Source organism: Pithys albifrons, chromosome 1 (genome assembly GCF_047495875.1).
Source record: "Pithys albifrons albifrons isolate INPA30051 chromosome 1, PitAlb_v1, whole genome shotgun sequence".
Lineage (NCBI taxonomy): Eukaryota > Metazoa > Chordata > Aves > Passeriformes > Thamnophilidae > Pithys > Pithys albifrons.
This window is the reverse complement of record NC_092458.1, coordinates 98,824,647-98,843,189: the sequence shown is the minus strand read 5'-3', so window position 1 is coordinate 98,843,189 and position 18,543 is coordinate 98,824,647. Positions and strand designations below refer to the sequence as shown.

The 18,543-nt window shown below is 37.4% G+C and overlaps 1 protein-coding gene across 8 annotated transcripts in view; it reads right to left on the bottom strand.

Moving 5' to 3' along the window:
• PHLDB2 (pleckstrin homology like domain family B member 2) overlaps window positions 1–18,543 on the bottom strand; it is a 70,401-nt gene that overhangs the window by 4,836 nt on the left and 47,022 nt on the right. For 6 of the 8 annotated variants that reach the window (XM_071562016.1, XM_071562041.1, XM_071562069.1 and 3 more), the window contains 7 exons: window positions 16,858–17,001; window positions 15,026–15,166; window positions 14,418–14,517; window positions 5,979–6,186; window positions 4,041–4,131; window positions 3,482–3,628; window positions 824–1,043 (listed from right to left, as the gene is read on the bottom strand). In XM_071562016.1, the coding sequence (XP_071418117.1) occupies window positions 824–1,043; window positions 3,482–3,628; window positions 4,041–4,131; window positions 5,979–6,186; window positions 14,418–14,517; window positions 15,026–15,166; window positions 16,858–17,001 (1,051 nt within the window). The remainder of the gene's footprint in view (window positions 1–823; window positions 1,044–3,481; window positions 3,629–4,040; window positions 4,132–5,978; window positions 6,187–14,417; window positions 14,518–15,025; window positions 15,167–16,857; window positions 17,002–18,543) is intronic. The other 2 variants (XM_071562049.1, XM_071562059.1) reach the window with 1 other exon arrangement.

The window sequence follows — 18,543 nt, the reverse complement described above, 5'->3', positions numbered from 1 at the left end:
TGCCATAAAAGTAAACAAAACAGTTTGGATGGGGTTTATTGTACTTGATGTTTTCTTCTGCTTTTTAGCAATGACCATCCTACATATGCCCCTGTCTGGGCTTTCCTAACAATAAATACTCAGAACTAAATGTAATTTTTCTGGCTTCCTCTGAAACTTCAAAGTCAAACCATGTGTATATTTGCATAGCAATTGGAAAAACATGTATGTTCCTGAAATCCAAATTTCTGGGTTTACCCAAGATAACAAAGTAATGTACTGCTTATAATGGCTCCAGATATTGTACATATATACAACTTAGTGTACAGAAACCTCTTTAGAGTATTGCATGTTCTTCATCTGAAACTCCTTAGACTCTCAAAATAAGGCAAACTCAAAAGTATATTAAATTGAATATTAAATTTTCTGAAAGTTTTTTCAGCACATCAAGCTATAGGACTGCAGAAGCATTCCATTTAATTTTCATGGTAAGTATAATAAATTATATTCTTGTATGAAGAAATCATTGTCATTGGGGGAAGTATATAATAATTGAAAATAAATTATGTGGAGTCATTATTCTGTATACTTGGAACCTGATCATCTTCCATTTTTTCTCTTGCCTATTTGCATCTCTTCCTTTGTTTCGTATGCTCAGTTCTGCCTTACCTGACATTAGGATTGAACACTATAGGGAAGGGATTGCATGAGCTCTAAGTATATATGTGGAACACTGGATGAAATACAAATGTTTTATCTGGACTCCCTGTATGTTCATAAGAGAGCTGAAGTTGATAGAAAAATAGAGAGACAGATGTACCCCAGCAGTGATCCGGCAACCTACCTGCATAATAAGTAAAAGTTCTCTTGTTTCTGTCAAAAACAAACCATCGTTTTTTCCATGTTTTAATTTTCCCTCCCATTTTAATCAGAAAGCCTCGGCAGGTCTTCTCTGTGAGGGAGATATGGTAACAGGTCTCTATGTTGTGCCCAGCTGTTTCAATGTGACTACGTAGGTCAAAATCTTCCTTTCTAACAGGCAAATAGCGAGTCAAGGGACGGGCCTCCAGGAAAGAAAAGAAATCATATTATTTTTACAGAAGTCTCACCTTCTCCTTCACTCTTTCTGCTACAAGGACATAACTGCAAACTGCTCATAGATTCTAAGAATGAGCGTAAGAAAACTAAAGAGCTTTTGCCGCAGCCATGATTTTCTTTAAAAGAAAAATCCTTTAAACTTCTAACTTTACAGCGTTGGGAAACTTTATAAAAGCCAGACAGAGCATAGTAGTTTCTTGCAATCATCAGTTGATAAGCGGGAAAACATGGGCCACAGCTCAGAAAGGCTGTTTTAGAATTAACACACTAATTAAATGTAAATGTGTGTTGCTGCTTTAGATGAAGTCCAAGAACTTAATTTCTATGATGTTAAGCAACCCCTATTTTTTTCTCTGGGCTACATACTCATTGCACATATCTCACTCTTTGATATTTCACTGCTACAGGTATTTTCATGCAAAGTATAATACAAATAATAAGAACTTGCTACAACAGGAAAAAAAACTAATGACAGTGAACTGTAATTTCAAAAGTTGCAGTGAAAAAAACAGAATTATTTTCTTCTGAATGAATGAAATGTGATATGTAGTTCACAATCAGCAATATGGTATAGAGAGAAGAAATGCATCCCTCTGCAAGAGTCAACAGAGCAGCACAGGAGATGCTGCCTCATTCTTGACTGCAGTTCTAGACTCCACATCAAGCCTGGACAGTGTCAGCTGGGAGAACAAGCAGAAGGAGATAGTGATTTGGGACCTCTGCCAGCTGAGGGAATATGCTTGTTTTCTATGTCTGGAGGGTCTATGCATAACCACCCCTGCTCATTTTAAACACAGAAGACATGTCTCCCAAGGCTCCTGCTGCAGTCAAGACAGAGAGAGGCTACTTTGGAACAAAAGCTGATTTTAGGCACTTTGAATGATCTGTGAAAAAAGCATCTCCCTCTCTCTCTTCCCCGGGACTCCAGAGAAGTCTGTGACCTGGAGAAACTAATCTGCCCTCACTCCATTCCTGAAGTTAGCCTGTTAAATCCCACTGTGAATCTCAAATTGAAGGGACTTTCCCTTACTGCATTTCTTAAGAACCTCTTGATGCAATGGGAGCTGTGTTGCCTGCAGGAACTCTTAGCACTGTTTCAAAATTATGCAGTTCTATATGATATAAGCTGGCACCAGCTTTGGCAAGTGGAAAGGTGGAGTTCTTTCCTGTAGTTTATGTTTCTAAGTGTCAAAAACTGCTGGAAAAAATGGGTCTCGCTCTAAAAAGGAAAGAAAAAAGTTAGCAAAAAAATCGTAGTAATTTCTGACAGGTATGTTTTGTCTTCCTGCCAACTCAGTCTTCAGCCTTTCTGCCAAGTCTGTCAATTAGCAGTAACTGATAGGGCATTCTATTACAACACATGCATGCTCTAATTTGGGATAAAGATATCAGCATTGCATTGTTGTTTATCCCACACTTGAGTTGTCATCAAAATTTCTTAGAAAAAAAAGGCCATCAAGTAAGTAAAATTTTGTATGTGTAATTACATTTTACATTAAAACAGAGTAATGTATATATTTAACTAGAAACAGCTGGTTGAATACCAGCAAAGGTAGCACAGATAAGACCAGAAAGATACTCAAATATGGTATGGAATCTTCTGCACTCAAATACATCTATTATGGTAGAGATATCTTCTTGCTCTAGTATACTAACAATGACTGCCATCAATTTGCTGTACCATATATATTATCATTTTGGGTGGAATAAATAAATAGGTAAGACCACTAGGCCTAAAGAAAGCTCAAGATGCTACTAAATCCTAAAGAGAAGAAAAATATGTAGGAGGTAACACTTTTTAAATTCAATGATGTTTCTCATGTTGTAAAGTTCCAGTAACTTTAGAAAAAATACTATTTCTTCTCTTCAGTAGATGTGGAGTTGGAAAAGATTCTTTATGATTTTCTTTGGGTTTGTTTTTTTTTTGTGTTTTTTTTCTGGTTTGGGGTTTTTTTTGTGTTGTTTTGGTTTTTTGTTAACTATTTGGAAGCAACAATTCACATTCCAAGGTATTTTATGTATTAAAAACAAAACAAAAAACAAAACCCCACACCAATGGTTTACAAAATTAACAAACTCACAAACTTCTGTTGTTCTGGCTAAAAAAAATATATACTCGGCCCATATTCTGTAACAAATCCTATAGGATTAATATTTATCCTTTATATGTAAGATGCTAAGTAGATATCTATGCTATTATTTAACTTTAAATGAATACTTGGTCATCTAAGGCTCTAAATAACCCAAACATACTTTTAGCAAAACAGTTGCACCTCAGAAATACTAAACCATCTGTTCAGCTGAAAGCAGTTCTGTTTACCATTGGCAGAAATGCACTTAATCCTTTCTGTATATGAAGGGGAAGTCTTGCACTTCATAACTATTTCATGTCAACATATCTCACCTGTGCTCTTTGTTTCTCACGTATTTTGACTTCCTTTTCAATTAATTTTTGCCTCTGGCTAGTTTCTTCCTCCAGTCTTTTCTCCAGTTGCTCTCTGCGGCGTTTTTCTTCTTCCAGAGCCCTTTTTTTAGCTTCCATCTCACGTTCCTATGTACCACAGCACACACAGAACTTCAGTTATGTGAACCTGTAGTTAGTAATACAATTTCTAAGCTAGGGCTAAATCCCTTTTTGCCTCTTAAGTAGGCAGAATTCTATATCCAGCACAGTGGACTGAAATTTGGAGTAAGCATTGCAAATAGAAATGAAGGTTCCTTCTCAAACAGCTCTCCTTGCAGGTGTCGGAACAATGCTGACCTAGCTTCTTATGGGATTTTGCCACCAACTTGCCCACTGAGATAGCAGATATTGCATATGGGCTCAAAGGTATAGTGTGAGGGTAAAACCAGGAAAGGAAAGGTAATTTTTAAGTGTTTATTAGGTGTAGTTTATTTAGGTTTGATGTTCCATTTAGGAGGATATTATCTAAACTCTTAGTTTTACTCAAAATTATGCTTACCCTGGTTTCAAGCAGCCTAGTCTTTTCAGCATGTGCTTGTTTCAGAAGTCTCTCCATCTCTTCTATTCTTGCAACATTTGAAGTGCTAGCACTGCACAAAAAAAATAAACCCAAACAAACAAACAAACAAAAAAGCCCAGAGTTATTTAAAAGAATACTTGGTATTTAAAGAAATATTTTTCAGTCCAACATCAGATAGCTTAAGAATGGAGTTGATAGTGTTCTGATCCAATTCAGTGCAGTAGCCACTAGCAAAAAAAAGATGTACTACTGTTTGGCAAGCTGATGAATGACTACAGCTGTTCTGTTTCTTCTGTACTTTGAGCACTGACAAATGTTATGCATTTCCAGGAAAAAGCTTTATCTCTCACCTTAAACATGGTAAAATATAACTTATGTATTTTAAATGTGTCAGAACAAAGCATCATAAACTGTCTTCCATTACAGTCTGATGTGGCTAGAAAATATTGTCAAACACCATCTAAAACAATCTGAATTAATTTTGCTTAAGGAAAGCAAAATTAAAAAAAATAAGTTTTGTCAAGGAAAATTATCTGCCTATCTTCCAAATATTATCAACCAAATCAGCCCCCACTCTTTTCTTCCCTCACCTTGTGAGAAACTTCTTGTGAGAAACTGAAAGATCTCTTGTAGTGGGTCCTTTTCTGGTTTTTGAACTGGTTTTGTTTATTTGTTTGATTTCTTCCAGCATTGGCTGGAAGCTTCTGAAGAACAAGAGTGAGGCAGAAGGGCAAACAGCATCAGTGAAATTCAACAGCCGTCATGGCTCCCCCATCCTGGGCTGGAGATTGCACTTACAAGACAGCCCTGGGGTAGCTCAGACACACACCATTGTCCTCCAAAATGGTCAGAGCAGCAAGTCAGAGAGAAATGGATTTCACATACCACTGCCCATGTCAGATCACTGCAGAGACAGGGTTAATTCTTGGCCTGTCTCCAGCTATCAGAAACTGGCTGACTGTATCTATTTAAAACAGAAATTCTCAAAACTTGACTCCTAATGTTTACTTAAAAAAACCCCCCAAAGCAAACACCAACCAACCCAAAAAAGCCCAAACAAACAAGGCCAGCAGAATGAATGCCACTGGTATGTTCTGAAGCACTTAACATTGCAGTGATAAAGACTACAAGGGGAAATCAGGGGGCTTCCCTGTCACAGGAAACAGATGCTGTATAAAACATAACATGCTAGCCAAAAAAAGCTGTCCTTGTGTTCACAAGGAATTTGTAATGCTGTGACAAGGCTGTACCTAATTATCAACCTCCACTTATGCTTGTGAAACTGACGGAGCAGGACTGTGAGCAGGAATGAAAGCACTACCGTACTGTGAGAAAAGAAAACCAGACTGTCAGAAGAAAACTCTTTGCACACAATTTGGAGACTCGGCTGGACTTTTTAACACAGATCACAGATGTTTGTTTGATCTGAGGAATGGCATCTAAACTGATAGCCTCTGAGGATGAGAAAAGCAACCAAGGGCTCTAAACCTTTCAGTGTCATCTCTTTGTTTTTACTGACCCAGAAAACGAAGAGGGAAGGACAAAAAGGACTGCTGGAGGAGCCCTAAGAGTTTCAGTTTAAGCATCTAGTAACATGCTGGACTTTTAGAATAAGTGTACATCATCGGTGGCAAACGTCTTTAAATTCCTTCCCTACAGTGACCAGGGAAGGAAGCGCTGATACCTCTGTAAGCTTCAACATTATCACTTAACCTTTCCATATTTATATATTTCATCTTCAAATAAACAGGTGAGATGTAGTTAAACCTGATTATGAGGTGCTACACAAATATTATGCCTGTCTATTTTCTTAACCAGTCAGCAGCATTCAAACTACCATAGTATCAACATGTGCATATTCTCTTTTTTCATTATGACCCTATGACCATCATAAGATCAGAAAGAAAGATGATTTACCTGGAAATGTTATCTGGCGAGCATGCTGATATGCTTGTCTCCATACTGTCAGAACTGTCTAAGCTTAATGTATCAAAGGCATGGTCCTTGTAACTACGATCTGGGTAATGAAAACTATTGAAATACACATTGGATTCAGACGCTGTTCTGCTATAGAATTCAGGTGACTTCTGCCTTTGGTTTTCACAGACGCGCTGATGGTTATACCCTATAAAGTACAGAGAAAACCTTTATTTTACACAAGAATTTTGTGTCTGGAACACAACTTGTTAGCAGCACAGACATTTTGATCACCACCTCAGTTTTATCTGCACTGTGACCAAGGTGCAACAATATTACAGCTAATTTCACAAGTTAACCATAACCCAAATAAAAGCTTTAAATACCTGTTTTAATCTATGATGTACACAAATACATGCAGATCAGTAGACTTTCAATAAGTATTCTTGTATGTGTATTATGGAAATCTAATACAATTTTAAAATTTTTAAAATTTAAAATTTTAGGCCTAATCTGGAAAATTGTGCAGTTAAAATTCAGGGATCTATGAGAACTGATACTGATTAAATTAGGCAAAACCAAGTCTTTATATTCTTTGGTCTTGAGTACTTGTCTGATTTTATTGAATGTGGATTATTTTTTGTCTCTTTGGGAAACTTTGCCTTCTGGTAACTTGTCCTAGTTCAGCAGGAGGGGCCAGTTAACACTGTGTGAGGGGTGATCAAAGCTGTGTATTCTACCCCCTCTATTCATTCCCCAAGGACAATGGACCATTAGCAGCAGCTGCCCAGGGGGTCATTATCACCTTCACACTCAGCCTGAGGGGGTGTGGCTGCTATGGGCCATCAACAGTTCAACAATACCCCCTGGCTCCCAGAGTTAATCACCCATTGTGTGAGTCCCCGCCCTGGAGGAGGGACTGGGTGCTCCCTGAGGGTACATAAGTGGTGGGTAAGAAGACCTTGGTGACTTCTTGTCAGATCCAGAGGAGCAGCAGGACGTCGACAGGAGGAGATCACCGCTCTCGCCCAGACCACAACCCTCGCCTGCACCAACAGGTTTTTCATTTCCTTTTGCTCGGGACTTGGGGGAGCCACAGGGGTCTCAGCACAAGGGCAAACAAACCCCCTTGGGTTTGTGCCCCAGGACACTGGGTTATACTGCTGGGTTTTTTGTGAGTTGAAAGCGATTTCCCTTTTGTGTCAGTGTATTTATTGTAATATTATTATTAAATTTTAGCTCTGACTAATAATCTCTCTCGTGGTGAGTTCATTTCCCCTGCTGGTTTGCCTTTAAACCAGCACATAACTGCAAGTTGAAGTTTTAATTTCAGCTGAAGTAATACAGGCTGCTTGTCACATCACCGTAGCTACTAATGTAGAGGTACTTTCCTGGAGTTTTGAAACTGCAGTTCACCCTACATGACTGAAGCAGATCCTTATATCTCAATGACTGTAAAGAAAAATAAGGTTACATTCTTTATCCATAAAATCATGATTTTTCCACAAAATTGTTTTTTCTGAAAAGCCATCCTTGAACACAGGGAACTTTCTTTGGCTATGTGTCCTTTGAAAATGTTTCTTCAGAATTATTTTTATCTCATGTCTCCATTGCTCTTTGAATATATTGTAGCAATATTTATACAGACTTAGAGAGAGTTTGTTGAGCTTGCCTGTTGAACAGGAGAGTATAACAACAGTTGTCATTTTAACTGATGAAGTATGTTACAGTGCCCTTTTAAGGGTTGTTTAATCTATGTGATTACAAATGCAACTGCACTGCTCATTTTTTCCTTCAATGAATACAAGAAGAGAGACTTTCTCACAGTTCTGATGCTCAGTCAGGTTTATAATATTTTATGCACATTTCTGACCCAAATTCTGAGCTGCTGGCAGAGCTGGAGCGTACATGAAAATCTCCCATTTGTACAGAAGGGCAGCAACTGACATTCCACATATTTAAGATAACAGATGCAGGAAAAATGTAGACAAATGTACAAATGCAGCAAGGTCCAGATAAAAATACTTACTAGTCATCATTAAGATGCTCATGTTAGGAAAACATGTTTAAAATGGGAATATTTTCCTGCCTTCTCTATCTGCACATACAATATTACTCTGGTATTTTTTGCGATGCCAGAGAGGGGAGAGTTCCAGTTCAGGGAAACAACAGCTGTAGGTATCTGAAAAGTGTGTCTGCAGCTAAATAATTAAAGCACATTATCAAGGAAAGTGTGCCCTACAAGCATTTCCAAGGCAGATTGTTTCCTCCTCACTTTCCTTTGTACCACAGAAAGGTTTCTCACACACATTTAAATCTGGTTTCTAAGAAACTATATGTGACTTTACTTGCCATTTAAAAGAACACTAGATTTCAATAAAAGCTCAGTTGCTTCGATTAGTAAGAGAGAAATGGGACAAAAATACACCTCAGCAGCCATAAATAATAATCTCACACAATACAGGTGTTACTGATTCAGATGTGGTTCCTTTTTTCCCCCCATTGCTGCTATTATTTCAGATAAGCAATTACCTTTCATATGTGAACCTAACTGCTCCTGTGAAATCGTTATCAATTATTCATAAGGGAAACAGAAAAATAAAATTACTGAAAGAGCTTTATCCAAACGCATGTTTTTCTACTGAGCTCTCTGCCAAACTTTGCCTACTCAAAAATCTTAATTCTCTATCTTATATTTCACTGAAAAATAAACCCATCTAAAAGGCATAGAGAAGCACAGCAGTTCTACAAACACTCCCCTAAAGGAGTCAACTTTCCATTAAGATAAAGAACCCATTTTTAAGCAAAACATTTGTTAAATTTATGCAGTCATGCAAATGTAACTAAACACTGCAAGAAATATATATTTGTTAAGTTGCAAAATGAGACTCATTCACTGAAAAAAAGAATAACTCAGTGTTCTCCTTTTATCTTCATGCTGTAAGCAAAAGGCAGCTCAAAGCTCAGGATCAGCTGAGCACCGACACCAAGAAGTCTCATGACCAACCTGCCTCCATTACAGCCACACTTGCACATCAGGCAGGTACAATCTGTTGTTTAAAGAATTTTTAATGGTTCAGGTGCCCAGTCACACAACATGCACTCAAAAACATTAGACTCCTTGTAAGATTGAACACTTAACTAAAATTTTCCCACAAGCCATGATTTGTACCAGTCAAGTCTAATCTGATACAAGAGCTAAAATGCTTCTTGTTGCACTGGTTTTACTACAGAGTTCCATTGCTCTGTAGTAAAACAGTAAACCACGTTAAGAGCCATACTGTTGGGCAAAGTATTGCAAATATCCATAAAGGCATATCATTAAATTATTCCAAAGGAGTTATTGCAGAATCACAAAAAACAGGTACACCACTACAAAATTCTTGTGAGGGTAGGACTAAAGGTGAAAGCTATTATTGAAAGTGGCACTGTCAAGTATGTAAAAAACCCACAAACATTTAATGAAAAAGATTCCCTTACTTTTTTTTAATTTTTCTTTTATTCCTATTCTTCCTTCTTTCCCTTCTTTTAATTAAAAAAAAAAAGATTGATATCAACATGTCAAGACACATTTGCTGTATGGAAACATGTCAAAGTAAGAAGCCCAAGTCTGTCTACCTTGTCATTGTTGCCCACAGATCTGCAAAGATTTCTGAATTTTCTGCTCTACTTGTGTGGCTGTGAGCAAAGAAGCAAAAAATTAGGCCTGTGCAAAGTCATAGCTGTGCAGATATTAACATAAATCAGAAGTTTTGTTGTGACAGGTTATTTGACAGCACAAAAAAGAAAGAATTTTTGGAGTGTTATCATTATTTAACAATTATTTAAAAGTTTTACAGTATTTTGGGAACTTCTTGACAGTGCTAATGCAATCACTACTTTCGCAAAAACATGACATGCTAGATAAAGCCAGGTAAAGGGTTGTTTCATACCTTTTCTGGCTTTTCCTGAGTTTGATAAGAAAAAGAGTGAAAAAAATAAACAACAAAAACAAAAAGGCAAACTGCTTTGAAAAGTTTATAAATTGTACAAATATCCCTTGGCTGCAACATAGTTTTTTCTGTAGAACTTAGAAAGAATTCAAATAATCATCTTGCTGGTAACCTCACTTCTCTGTCCCAGCAGCTTTGTTCCCCCCAGTCCTGTGTCTGGTCTCACACCTTAATTCCCAGATAGCCATTCCGTTTTCCCTTCTGGAGTCCATTCTGCAGTCAATGGGGCTGAATTTGCTAACTCTCCCTCCTCACTCCTGCCTGTCCTTGTGCAGGCTTCTGGCACCCTGCACTCTGGTGGCCAAGTCTCAGTCTGTGCAGTGTGAGGTCTCTAGATCATAGAATCAGCTGGGTTGGAAAAGACCTCTGAGATCATTAAGTCCAACCCTTGATCCACTACCACCGCGGTTACTAGACCATGGCACTAAGTGCCACACCCTGTCTCAAAAACTTCCAGGGACAGTGAATCCACCACTTCCCTGGGCAGCCCATTCCAATGCCTGATCACCCCCTCTGTAAAGAATTTCTTCCTAATATCCAACCTAAACCTCCCCTAGCAGAGCCTATGACCAAGCCCTCTTGTCATACTGATAGTTGCCTGGGAGAAGAGACCAACCCCCATGTGGCTACAACCTCCTTTCAGGTAGTTGTAGAGAGTGATACGGTCTCCCCTGAGCCTCCTTTTTTCCAGGCTAAACAACCCAAACTCCCCCAGCCTCTCCTCACAGACCTTGTGTAAAGTCTCTTCACCAGCCTTGTTGCTCGTCTCTGGACTTGCTCCAGCACTTTGACATCCTTCCTGAACTGCAGGGCCCAGTACTGAACACAGATTTTACCAAAGAGCAGCTTCTTCATTTTTTTGCATACGATTTGGTTACAAAGGCATGTACACAGCAGGTGAATTAATAAATACAGTCCTTCAAAAATACTTCATGAATGATTGATAAGAAGCAGCTTTTCCACTTAAGATTTATAACAAATATGCATCCTCTGAAACATTTTGTAAGTTGCTCTTAACTCAGGCTGTGATTACTGACAGTGACTGTTTCTTTCAATAACAATTCTTGAACTCACATGACTGACTAAACAAAGTTTTGGTACTCCTGGAATGAAGGCTATTTAGTACTTAAGAATCTATGAAATTATTTCTCCTGCATCCATCCTAAAATTTATTCATACATATTACTTGTTCCCGCATAAAGAAAATAAGATTGAAATTCCTGTTCAAGTGGCTGTTCTTCATTTCCTGACTTCATTTTTAACTTTGTTTTTCATCTCAGACTTTTACGTTTACCTTCTTGGAAGAAAACCTGGAGAAAGCATATTAGAGAAAACTCATTTTAGACCATGACTAGTTTAGGGTTAACACTCAGAAAATATCTTAAAACTAGCTGAGCTGCCACTTCCTCCAACCAGTGTCAAATATACTTGTTTTCAGATGTATACACACCCTCCAAAACATCTAGTCTAAAAGTTTGCTCAATACTATGAAGCCCTAAGCAACACAGGAAGCTACTAATATCACTTCAGAAGTGCATCACCCTCTTTGGATAGCAGTTTGTGTAGTACTGTGTAATATCCAGGGCTCCACACTGAATGAGTGAAGTGGCATTTAACACTTAAGACCCTGGCTCTCCACTGTGCCAAGCACTCCCAGATCAAATGCACTGGGTGCAGCTCTATGCTCAAGAGATCAGGAAGCGAAGACTCTCATGTCCTTTGTAATAGATCACCTTAAACAGAAAACTGATGGAGTGAAAAACCTGTCAAGTGGGAAAAAGAGACCTAAGAAAAGCAAGCATTGGTTCAGTACACAGCAGGTAGAGAACACTTCATCTATTCATTACTGTTTTTAGGTGAACAACTAATTTTTGGAGCAGGAAGAGAAGTGAGCTCATATTTATCAGTATAATCAGACCTTACACATTTGTAGAGTTCCACTGATTTGTTAGCAAATCTTATTCCTCAAAAATATTCCTATAGTCTGAAAAGGCAAACCTGATCTACCCCAAGAATGCTTTTAGTGTTAAAGACATTGTAATTATTATATTATAAACATTTAGCATTGAGTGAAGGAATAAGAAAACATCTCCAAGTATGTCCGCTGGCATGACATTTGGCTTGGTTTTCAAAGATGTATTTCAAGGTGTCTGCTAAAATTGATCCTAGTTACTCGGACAAGTTCCACTGATTTAGTGGAAAACAAGTAAGATTTGTACTGTGTGGTGTGTTGAAATAGTACATGATGTTCAGAATATTACCCAAATCTCACTGTTCCACAGAAATGCACTTTCTTTACTTGTGACCTTGAAGAAAGTTTGCTTTCCCTCCATGTGCTAAGCATGGGTATGAAGTGTTAGAGGAAACTCGGTCCCTTCCCTGCTCGAACAATGATATATATTGAGGTGTGCCTGAACACTGTTTGTCTGGCCCATCGGTATAGCTGGATAGAAATACTCTAGGATCTGACTCCAGCCACCTGACTCGGACATCTCTGTTGCTGCTGAGTTCTGCACTGCAGGGCAGAAAGAACTCTGCAAATACTTCTGTGGTGTGCTACCCAGTCAAAGGAACTTTCCTCAGCCTACAAACACGGTACCTCAGTGCCAAAGCAGTTACACTCTTCAAGTTCTTCCAATAGCAATAAATTCAGGGAGCATGATGTTGAACATAAAGGAAATAAATCCTTCACTAACTACTAAGAGAGGCCACAAACAATCCTTGTGTTCCTGTATCCTTCCTGTTACAACTCTTACTTTGCAAATCCTGTGACAGTTCAAATACAGCACCTGTCAGCAGCATTATTTCCCTTTGGTAAAGCTGATGCTTCAGAAAAGGACATCTAGAACTGTTCTCCTTCCCACTACAAATTAATCCCTTAAGGCTCTCTTAATAATTTAGTATTTCTATTCAAACTGTTGGAACTTTCAAAAAATAATGGCCAACAAGTATGAGAAGCAGTATAGCATATGATTCCTCAACAGCATATGAAAAGTGCTGTGCCAATTGCCTTAATGACTACATCTCTCTCTTTCTTCCCTGCTTCTTTTCTATGTCAGGCCATATTCAATTTTGATTCATGAGATTTCTCTCTTTTTCACTCTTGTGACAAAAAACCTGACCCTACTCCTACATTGTCTTAGCTGCACATTGACAAAAAATTGAACATTAAAAATGATCTATTTTTAAAACTCCTTGTTTTAGGTCACACACTAATGCGCTTTTGCAACCGTTTTACAGAAATATTTCCAATTTCAAACATGATCTCTTGTCAAAGTTTAGCCAAGACATCCTTATTTGATTTTCAAACTGAAAAAGCCTCCAAATGATGAGTCTGAATGTACTTGCAAGATATTCCTTGCACACACATTACTTTGAAGAAGCTTTCCAAGCTGAGCATGAAGTTCTTTTTGTATGGCATCTGAAATACCTCAAGGTAAGTTAGTTACAACACAAGTAGGTTTGTAGAAGGCCCACTGCATAACTAAAGCTCAAACCCAACAAATAACTGTATCAGCTCTATAAAGGGGATGTATTAAGTCATGATCCTTTCTCAGCATGCCTGTATTGAGTCATCTTGGTGCTTATGACTGACATCAGTCATCTGCTTTGACCTTTAACAGCTGCTAGCTCTGACAAGCCCAATAACAACGGGGTGGATCCGATCTCAGCTCAGCCTTTGTCAGTGCAATATTACATAAGGATCTCTTGCACTAATACCAATAACAGTGATGCAGACACTGGAAAGAAAATAAACGGACAGATGGAACTGAGGAGCAACTCCATTTGAAGATGGGACAGTTACGAATAATCCGTCTTGTTAAAGCAGAAAATAAGTGTATTGATTCAATTCAACGAACATCAGACACAGAATCCCAGAGCCTACAAGGTCATGTTTCAGAGATGTAACTTGCTTGTGGATCTAGAATTACTGTGTCCCTAGTAAAAAAAATCAGCCATTTATTCGCAATGGAACATATGTCTTTTTTCCTATTATGTAGCCCAAATATTTAAGACCACTTACAGTACCACAGTCACAGCTTCTCAATTCCTTGTCTGAGGAATTTATCCAGGCAAAAATACATGCCCATGAAAAACAGTTTTTAAGATCACAATATTAAAAAGAAAAAAAAAAAAGAAAAAAGGAAGCAACATGTAGTATGTTGCCTCAAAATCACTCACAGAAATTACCCAGTTAACACAATGTGTATTTTTCAATGCACTTTTCTGCTTTACTGGATGATATTTTGTTACCATGTACTTCAAAACCACACATGCACCTACACCATAATATTAACATCTTATTTCTACATTTACAGCTTGCTTTGTTCACCAAGAAGTAAATGTATTTTGCAGACCTGTTGATTACAACAACACCAGGCTTATTTCCTGAAAAACTGAACACTGACTGTAAGCAGAAATGAATCAAATAAAAAAGAGATCTTACCTTTGTGCATCCTTCTTGACTCTGACTCTTTCGTCATGGTTGCCAGGCAGTGAGGAAGTACGCTGCCACAGCTGTTGCTTTGTCCTAATGGTAAATGTCCCTGAAGGAAATATTGTAATTACCTGTTTAAAAGTATGTTACAAGACGTTTTTTTGTGTCAGCAACTTGTTTTGTCATGGGTATCAACATGTTTTTGGAGTAGTATCTCCACCTTTTTGCTGTTTTTTCATTTACTATGTCACGAATGAAGAGTATTTTCACTTTATACATAACCTTATTTTTACCATTTAGAGGCTTAGGGAGGAAAGAAAACAACATGTGATGTTCCTAGAATCAATTTAAACTAGCCTGAAAATATATTCCTTGAGATAGAAATCATGCATTTTTGATTAACTTACTACAGCATGGCATTTCCAAAGATCCAAATAATGGCTGGAAGTACATAAGGCTTTGTGTATATTGCCATATGTTAATAAACCTGAAGTTCTCTCCAAGTCAGTTTCAGATATGAGTTTGGGGGATTACATAATTCTTACACCTGACCTAACCTCTAACATGATACAGGTTTTTATACAGATGCTGGAAGGTTATAAATAGCAAGCACTTACTTTGGATGCAGTGTTCCGTCCAAGCGTCGCGCTATTGAAATGTGGTGATGCAGACGGAGTCATTTTCTTGCGAGGTAAAGTATCACTCATGTACATGCATTCGCTGTGCTGCTTCTTGCGCTCGTCCAGATTTCTGAAATGCTTCAAATGCAATTTGTTACAGTTTTGACCAAATGAATTGACGTACTTGCCCCGTGTTAAGCTCTATATGGAAAACACTGAAGGTGATAGTCTGGAAAGAACAAAATCTAAAATACAGAGTACATCCTGCTTCACAGTGCTTTCCAGAATTTTTACAAATATCACATTAAACTAACAGTGATTTAAAAAATGCATTTAAGTCACATGCACATTTTGTGTACCTGTCCCTGTACCTTTTGATTTAAAAATTCAAGTCTAGTATACAAGCAGAACCCAACTACAAAGAAAAATTTCTATTTAAAAGTTATTCTAATGAAGTGGTGACTTAAAACCAATACAGTTTTTGAAAGGCTTTATCCAAATGTATATGAAAAACTAGGATTTCAAATACAGGCACATATACTTTATTGTTGCGAGCCCTCTGACAGTTACAATGACTCTTAAATATTAGTATTTGCCTCTGCATTGTTCATATAAGGAGAAATTTTATTCAGTAACATTCTATAATACACCATGTTGATTTTTAAATTAATGCCTTTAAGTGTAACAGTCTGCAAGCAGGATCAACTTTTGATCTATCATATTACTCTAGAAACTTCACTGGTAAATCACATTCATGGCCACAATAAGAAAAGCAAACAAAACAAAATAATCCCAAATTATCAGCTTTGACTCTATTACCTGTTGTTGCCTGCGGTGTTTCTTAGCTGGAAGAGGTGGAGGTGTATCAGATAAAGGAATAGGATCTACATGAGTAGCCATGACCTCAGGCCAATGGACTGATGGAAGTTGAGCAATAGAGCGAGGAGAAAGAGAGTGAGGAAACACAAATCCAGAACAGAGAGGTGATCTTAGCTTTATAGAAAAAAGAGAAATTACAGACAGAGTTTTCTTTTTGGAATTTCTCAAAAGATATGGCACATACAAGCTGCAGTTCAAGCACTGTGTTTGTTGCTGTTTTTAGCAGGACAGGACGTTGTATTGCAACTCTCAAGGCATATTGGGCTATGAGAAGCAGCCCAGAAATGCCAAATTCTAAAGCAGTTGCTGCCTTATTGCAACACACAGGTAGGCTGCTTTACAATTTTAAGGTTATTCCATTCCTTTAAAAGGGGATTTATTAAAAATTCGCTATGATCATTACAAAGGCAAAAGCATCACAAAGACTGAGGATAAAAGAGTAAACTAGAAGACAGACTGAACAGACTCCACTGAATAGTTAAGATAGGTAGAAGCTACCCATCTTCTACAAATATTCGAGATATACTTCTACTACCTTACAGGGAAAAAACATACCCAAAACAAACCAAGAAGAAGCTACAAAATATATGAAATGAACACCTGAGCACCACTGATCAAGTCATCATTAAGCCTGTCCACAGACCGTTTCCCAAAGGTGCATTACATTATAGTGTTTGACAGGCAAAGATTGTAATTTAGTGCTGCTTGGATAAGCACTGAGGTTTTTTTGGCCTTCAGATCCATCTACCTCATCAAAGACCACTTTACAACTGGAGCAGTTCTTCAGCTTTACCATTAAACCTGTTATCTGACTTGGTAACTGGAATACCAGAGTTTAGCTTCAGATCAATTTGTTACATGTTGAATTACCAAAAAATGAAAAATAAAGAAAATAAAAAAGAACCCATGAAAGAACAACACAAACAAAGGGAAATGTCTTTCAAACAAACCTCTTTATTTTGTGGCTGGCTCGTCAGCACAGCCATGGAAGGCTCAGTTTCAACTGCTTCAGCATCTGTGGGGGTCTGAGTGGAAGGGGATATATTCATGGAATTGCCATACAGCTCACTAATTTCACTTACACTGATATAGCCCTAAAAGGAGGAATTCAGAAGTTAAAAGGAGCAAAAGCCAAAAGACATGCAAGAGTATTAATGTATCCAGTACAATGAAAGTTAGTTTAGAGTGATACAGCCAAATATTTGTTATCAATGAAATACTTAATCATAAATAAAATAAAATTAGCATCAAGCTTTTCAAGTGTTAAATACTTGTATTCTGAAAGTTGTTCTTAATTTAATTCCAAAAACATTTGTGCAATCAAAACTGAAATATACTTTAAGTGTCCAAAAGATTTGACTAAAATGCAAATATCCTTTAGAAAATTATGTAGCTGTTTCTCAGGAAAGCAGATTGGGGGGAAAAGGAAGAATAAATTTTACTTTTATCTCTTAAATTTTTTTTGTCCATGTTCAAATAAAAGAACCTGATTTGTTTCTTGCCTAAATCAAATGACCAGGAAAAACTTACATAAGAGCAAGCCATTCCTTAAATGACAGTAACACAACATCTTTCAGTTGCATTGTCTGGAAGATAGTTCTGACTTGTATATATTACCAGAAGACTCTGATAAGATGCTGTTAGTAGTAGCCCTGTAACCATTACAATTTGCCCTTTTTTTTTTTAATTGAACAGTCATACAGGAGGTGATGGACTGAGGGATGGCAGGGACATCAGAGTGCACTTCTGCCTGCAGAGAAGATTTATGCAGGCAAATTTGAGATATAATGGTGAAATACAATCAATGGATGTGTTTTGGTGTTAAGTGAACAAATATTATTTAGAAAATAAAATATGGATTCTAATCCATTGTGTATAGGATTCCAGGCTGACCCTGGCCTAATTTCTTATCTGTAGAAAACAAGGCTTTGCAAAAGGAAGAATAAATCACTGTTGAAGCAACGTCATAAAGATGAGATAGAAATATGCTTATTTTTAAAAATCAAGATGGTAAGCTGCTTTCACATTGAGAATGTGTTGAAGGGGCTATGTTCCTATTACTGTGCCAATATAGTGACATGACAGTATGTCTACTTCAGCAATTTGGTAAGAGAAGCCACAGACTACTACAGCATTTCTTCTTTTTAAAAGTGCCTATAATCAGAAGGCAAGGTCAAAAAAACCCCAGTATTACTATCTATTAACATAAGTTTCAATGTATGTTATCAGTTTTCTCAAGCAGATAAGACAATGCTGGAAAATCATCATGTATCATCAAACCAAAATCTATCATACAGTAGACACAGCACTATACAAACAGGAGGCAAATCTTAACTCTGATATTATTTGACCATCTATTAAATGTGGAAACTGGGTAAGATACTAAAGTTTATATCTCAAAATATGTGACTATAGTAAAATAAAGCCCAGCATGAATTAACATAAAACTTGCTTAACCATCTTGTTGTAGCAGTTGATCAGTAACCAAAACTCAGGAACTCTAAGAATACAAGATTACATTAATTTTTAAAGATAAAAGCACTTCTACCATTATATGAAAAACATTCACTTCTGACTAACAATACCAATGAGGATTCACCATGGGGATAAAAAACAAAGTAAAGAATAAATGGCTG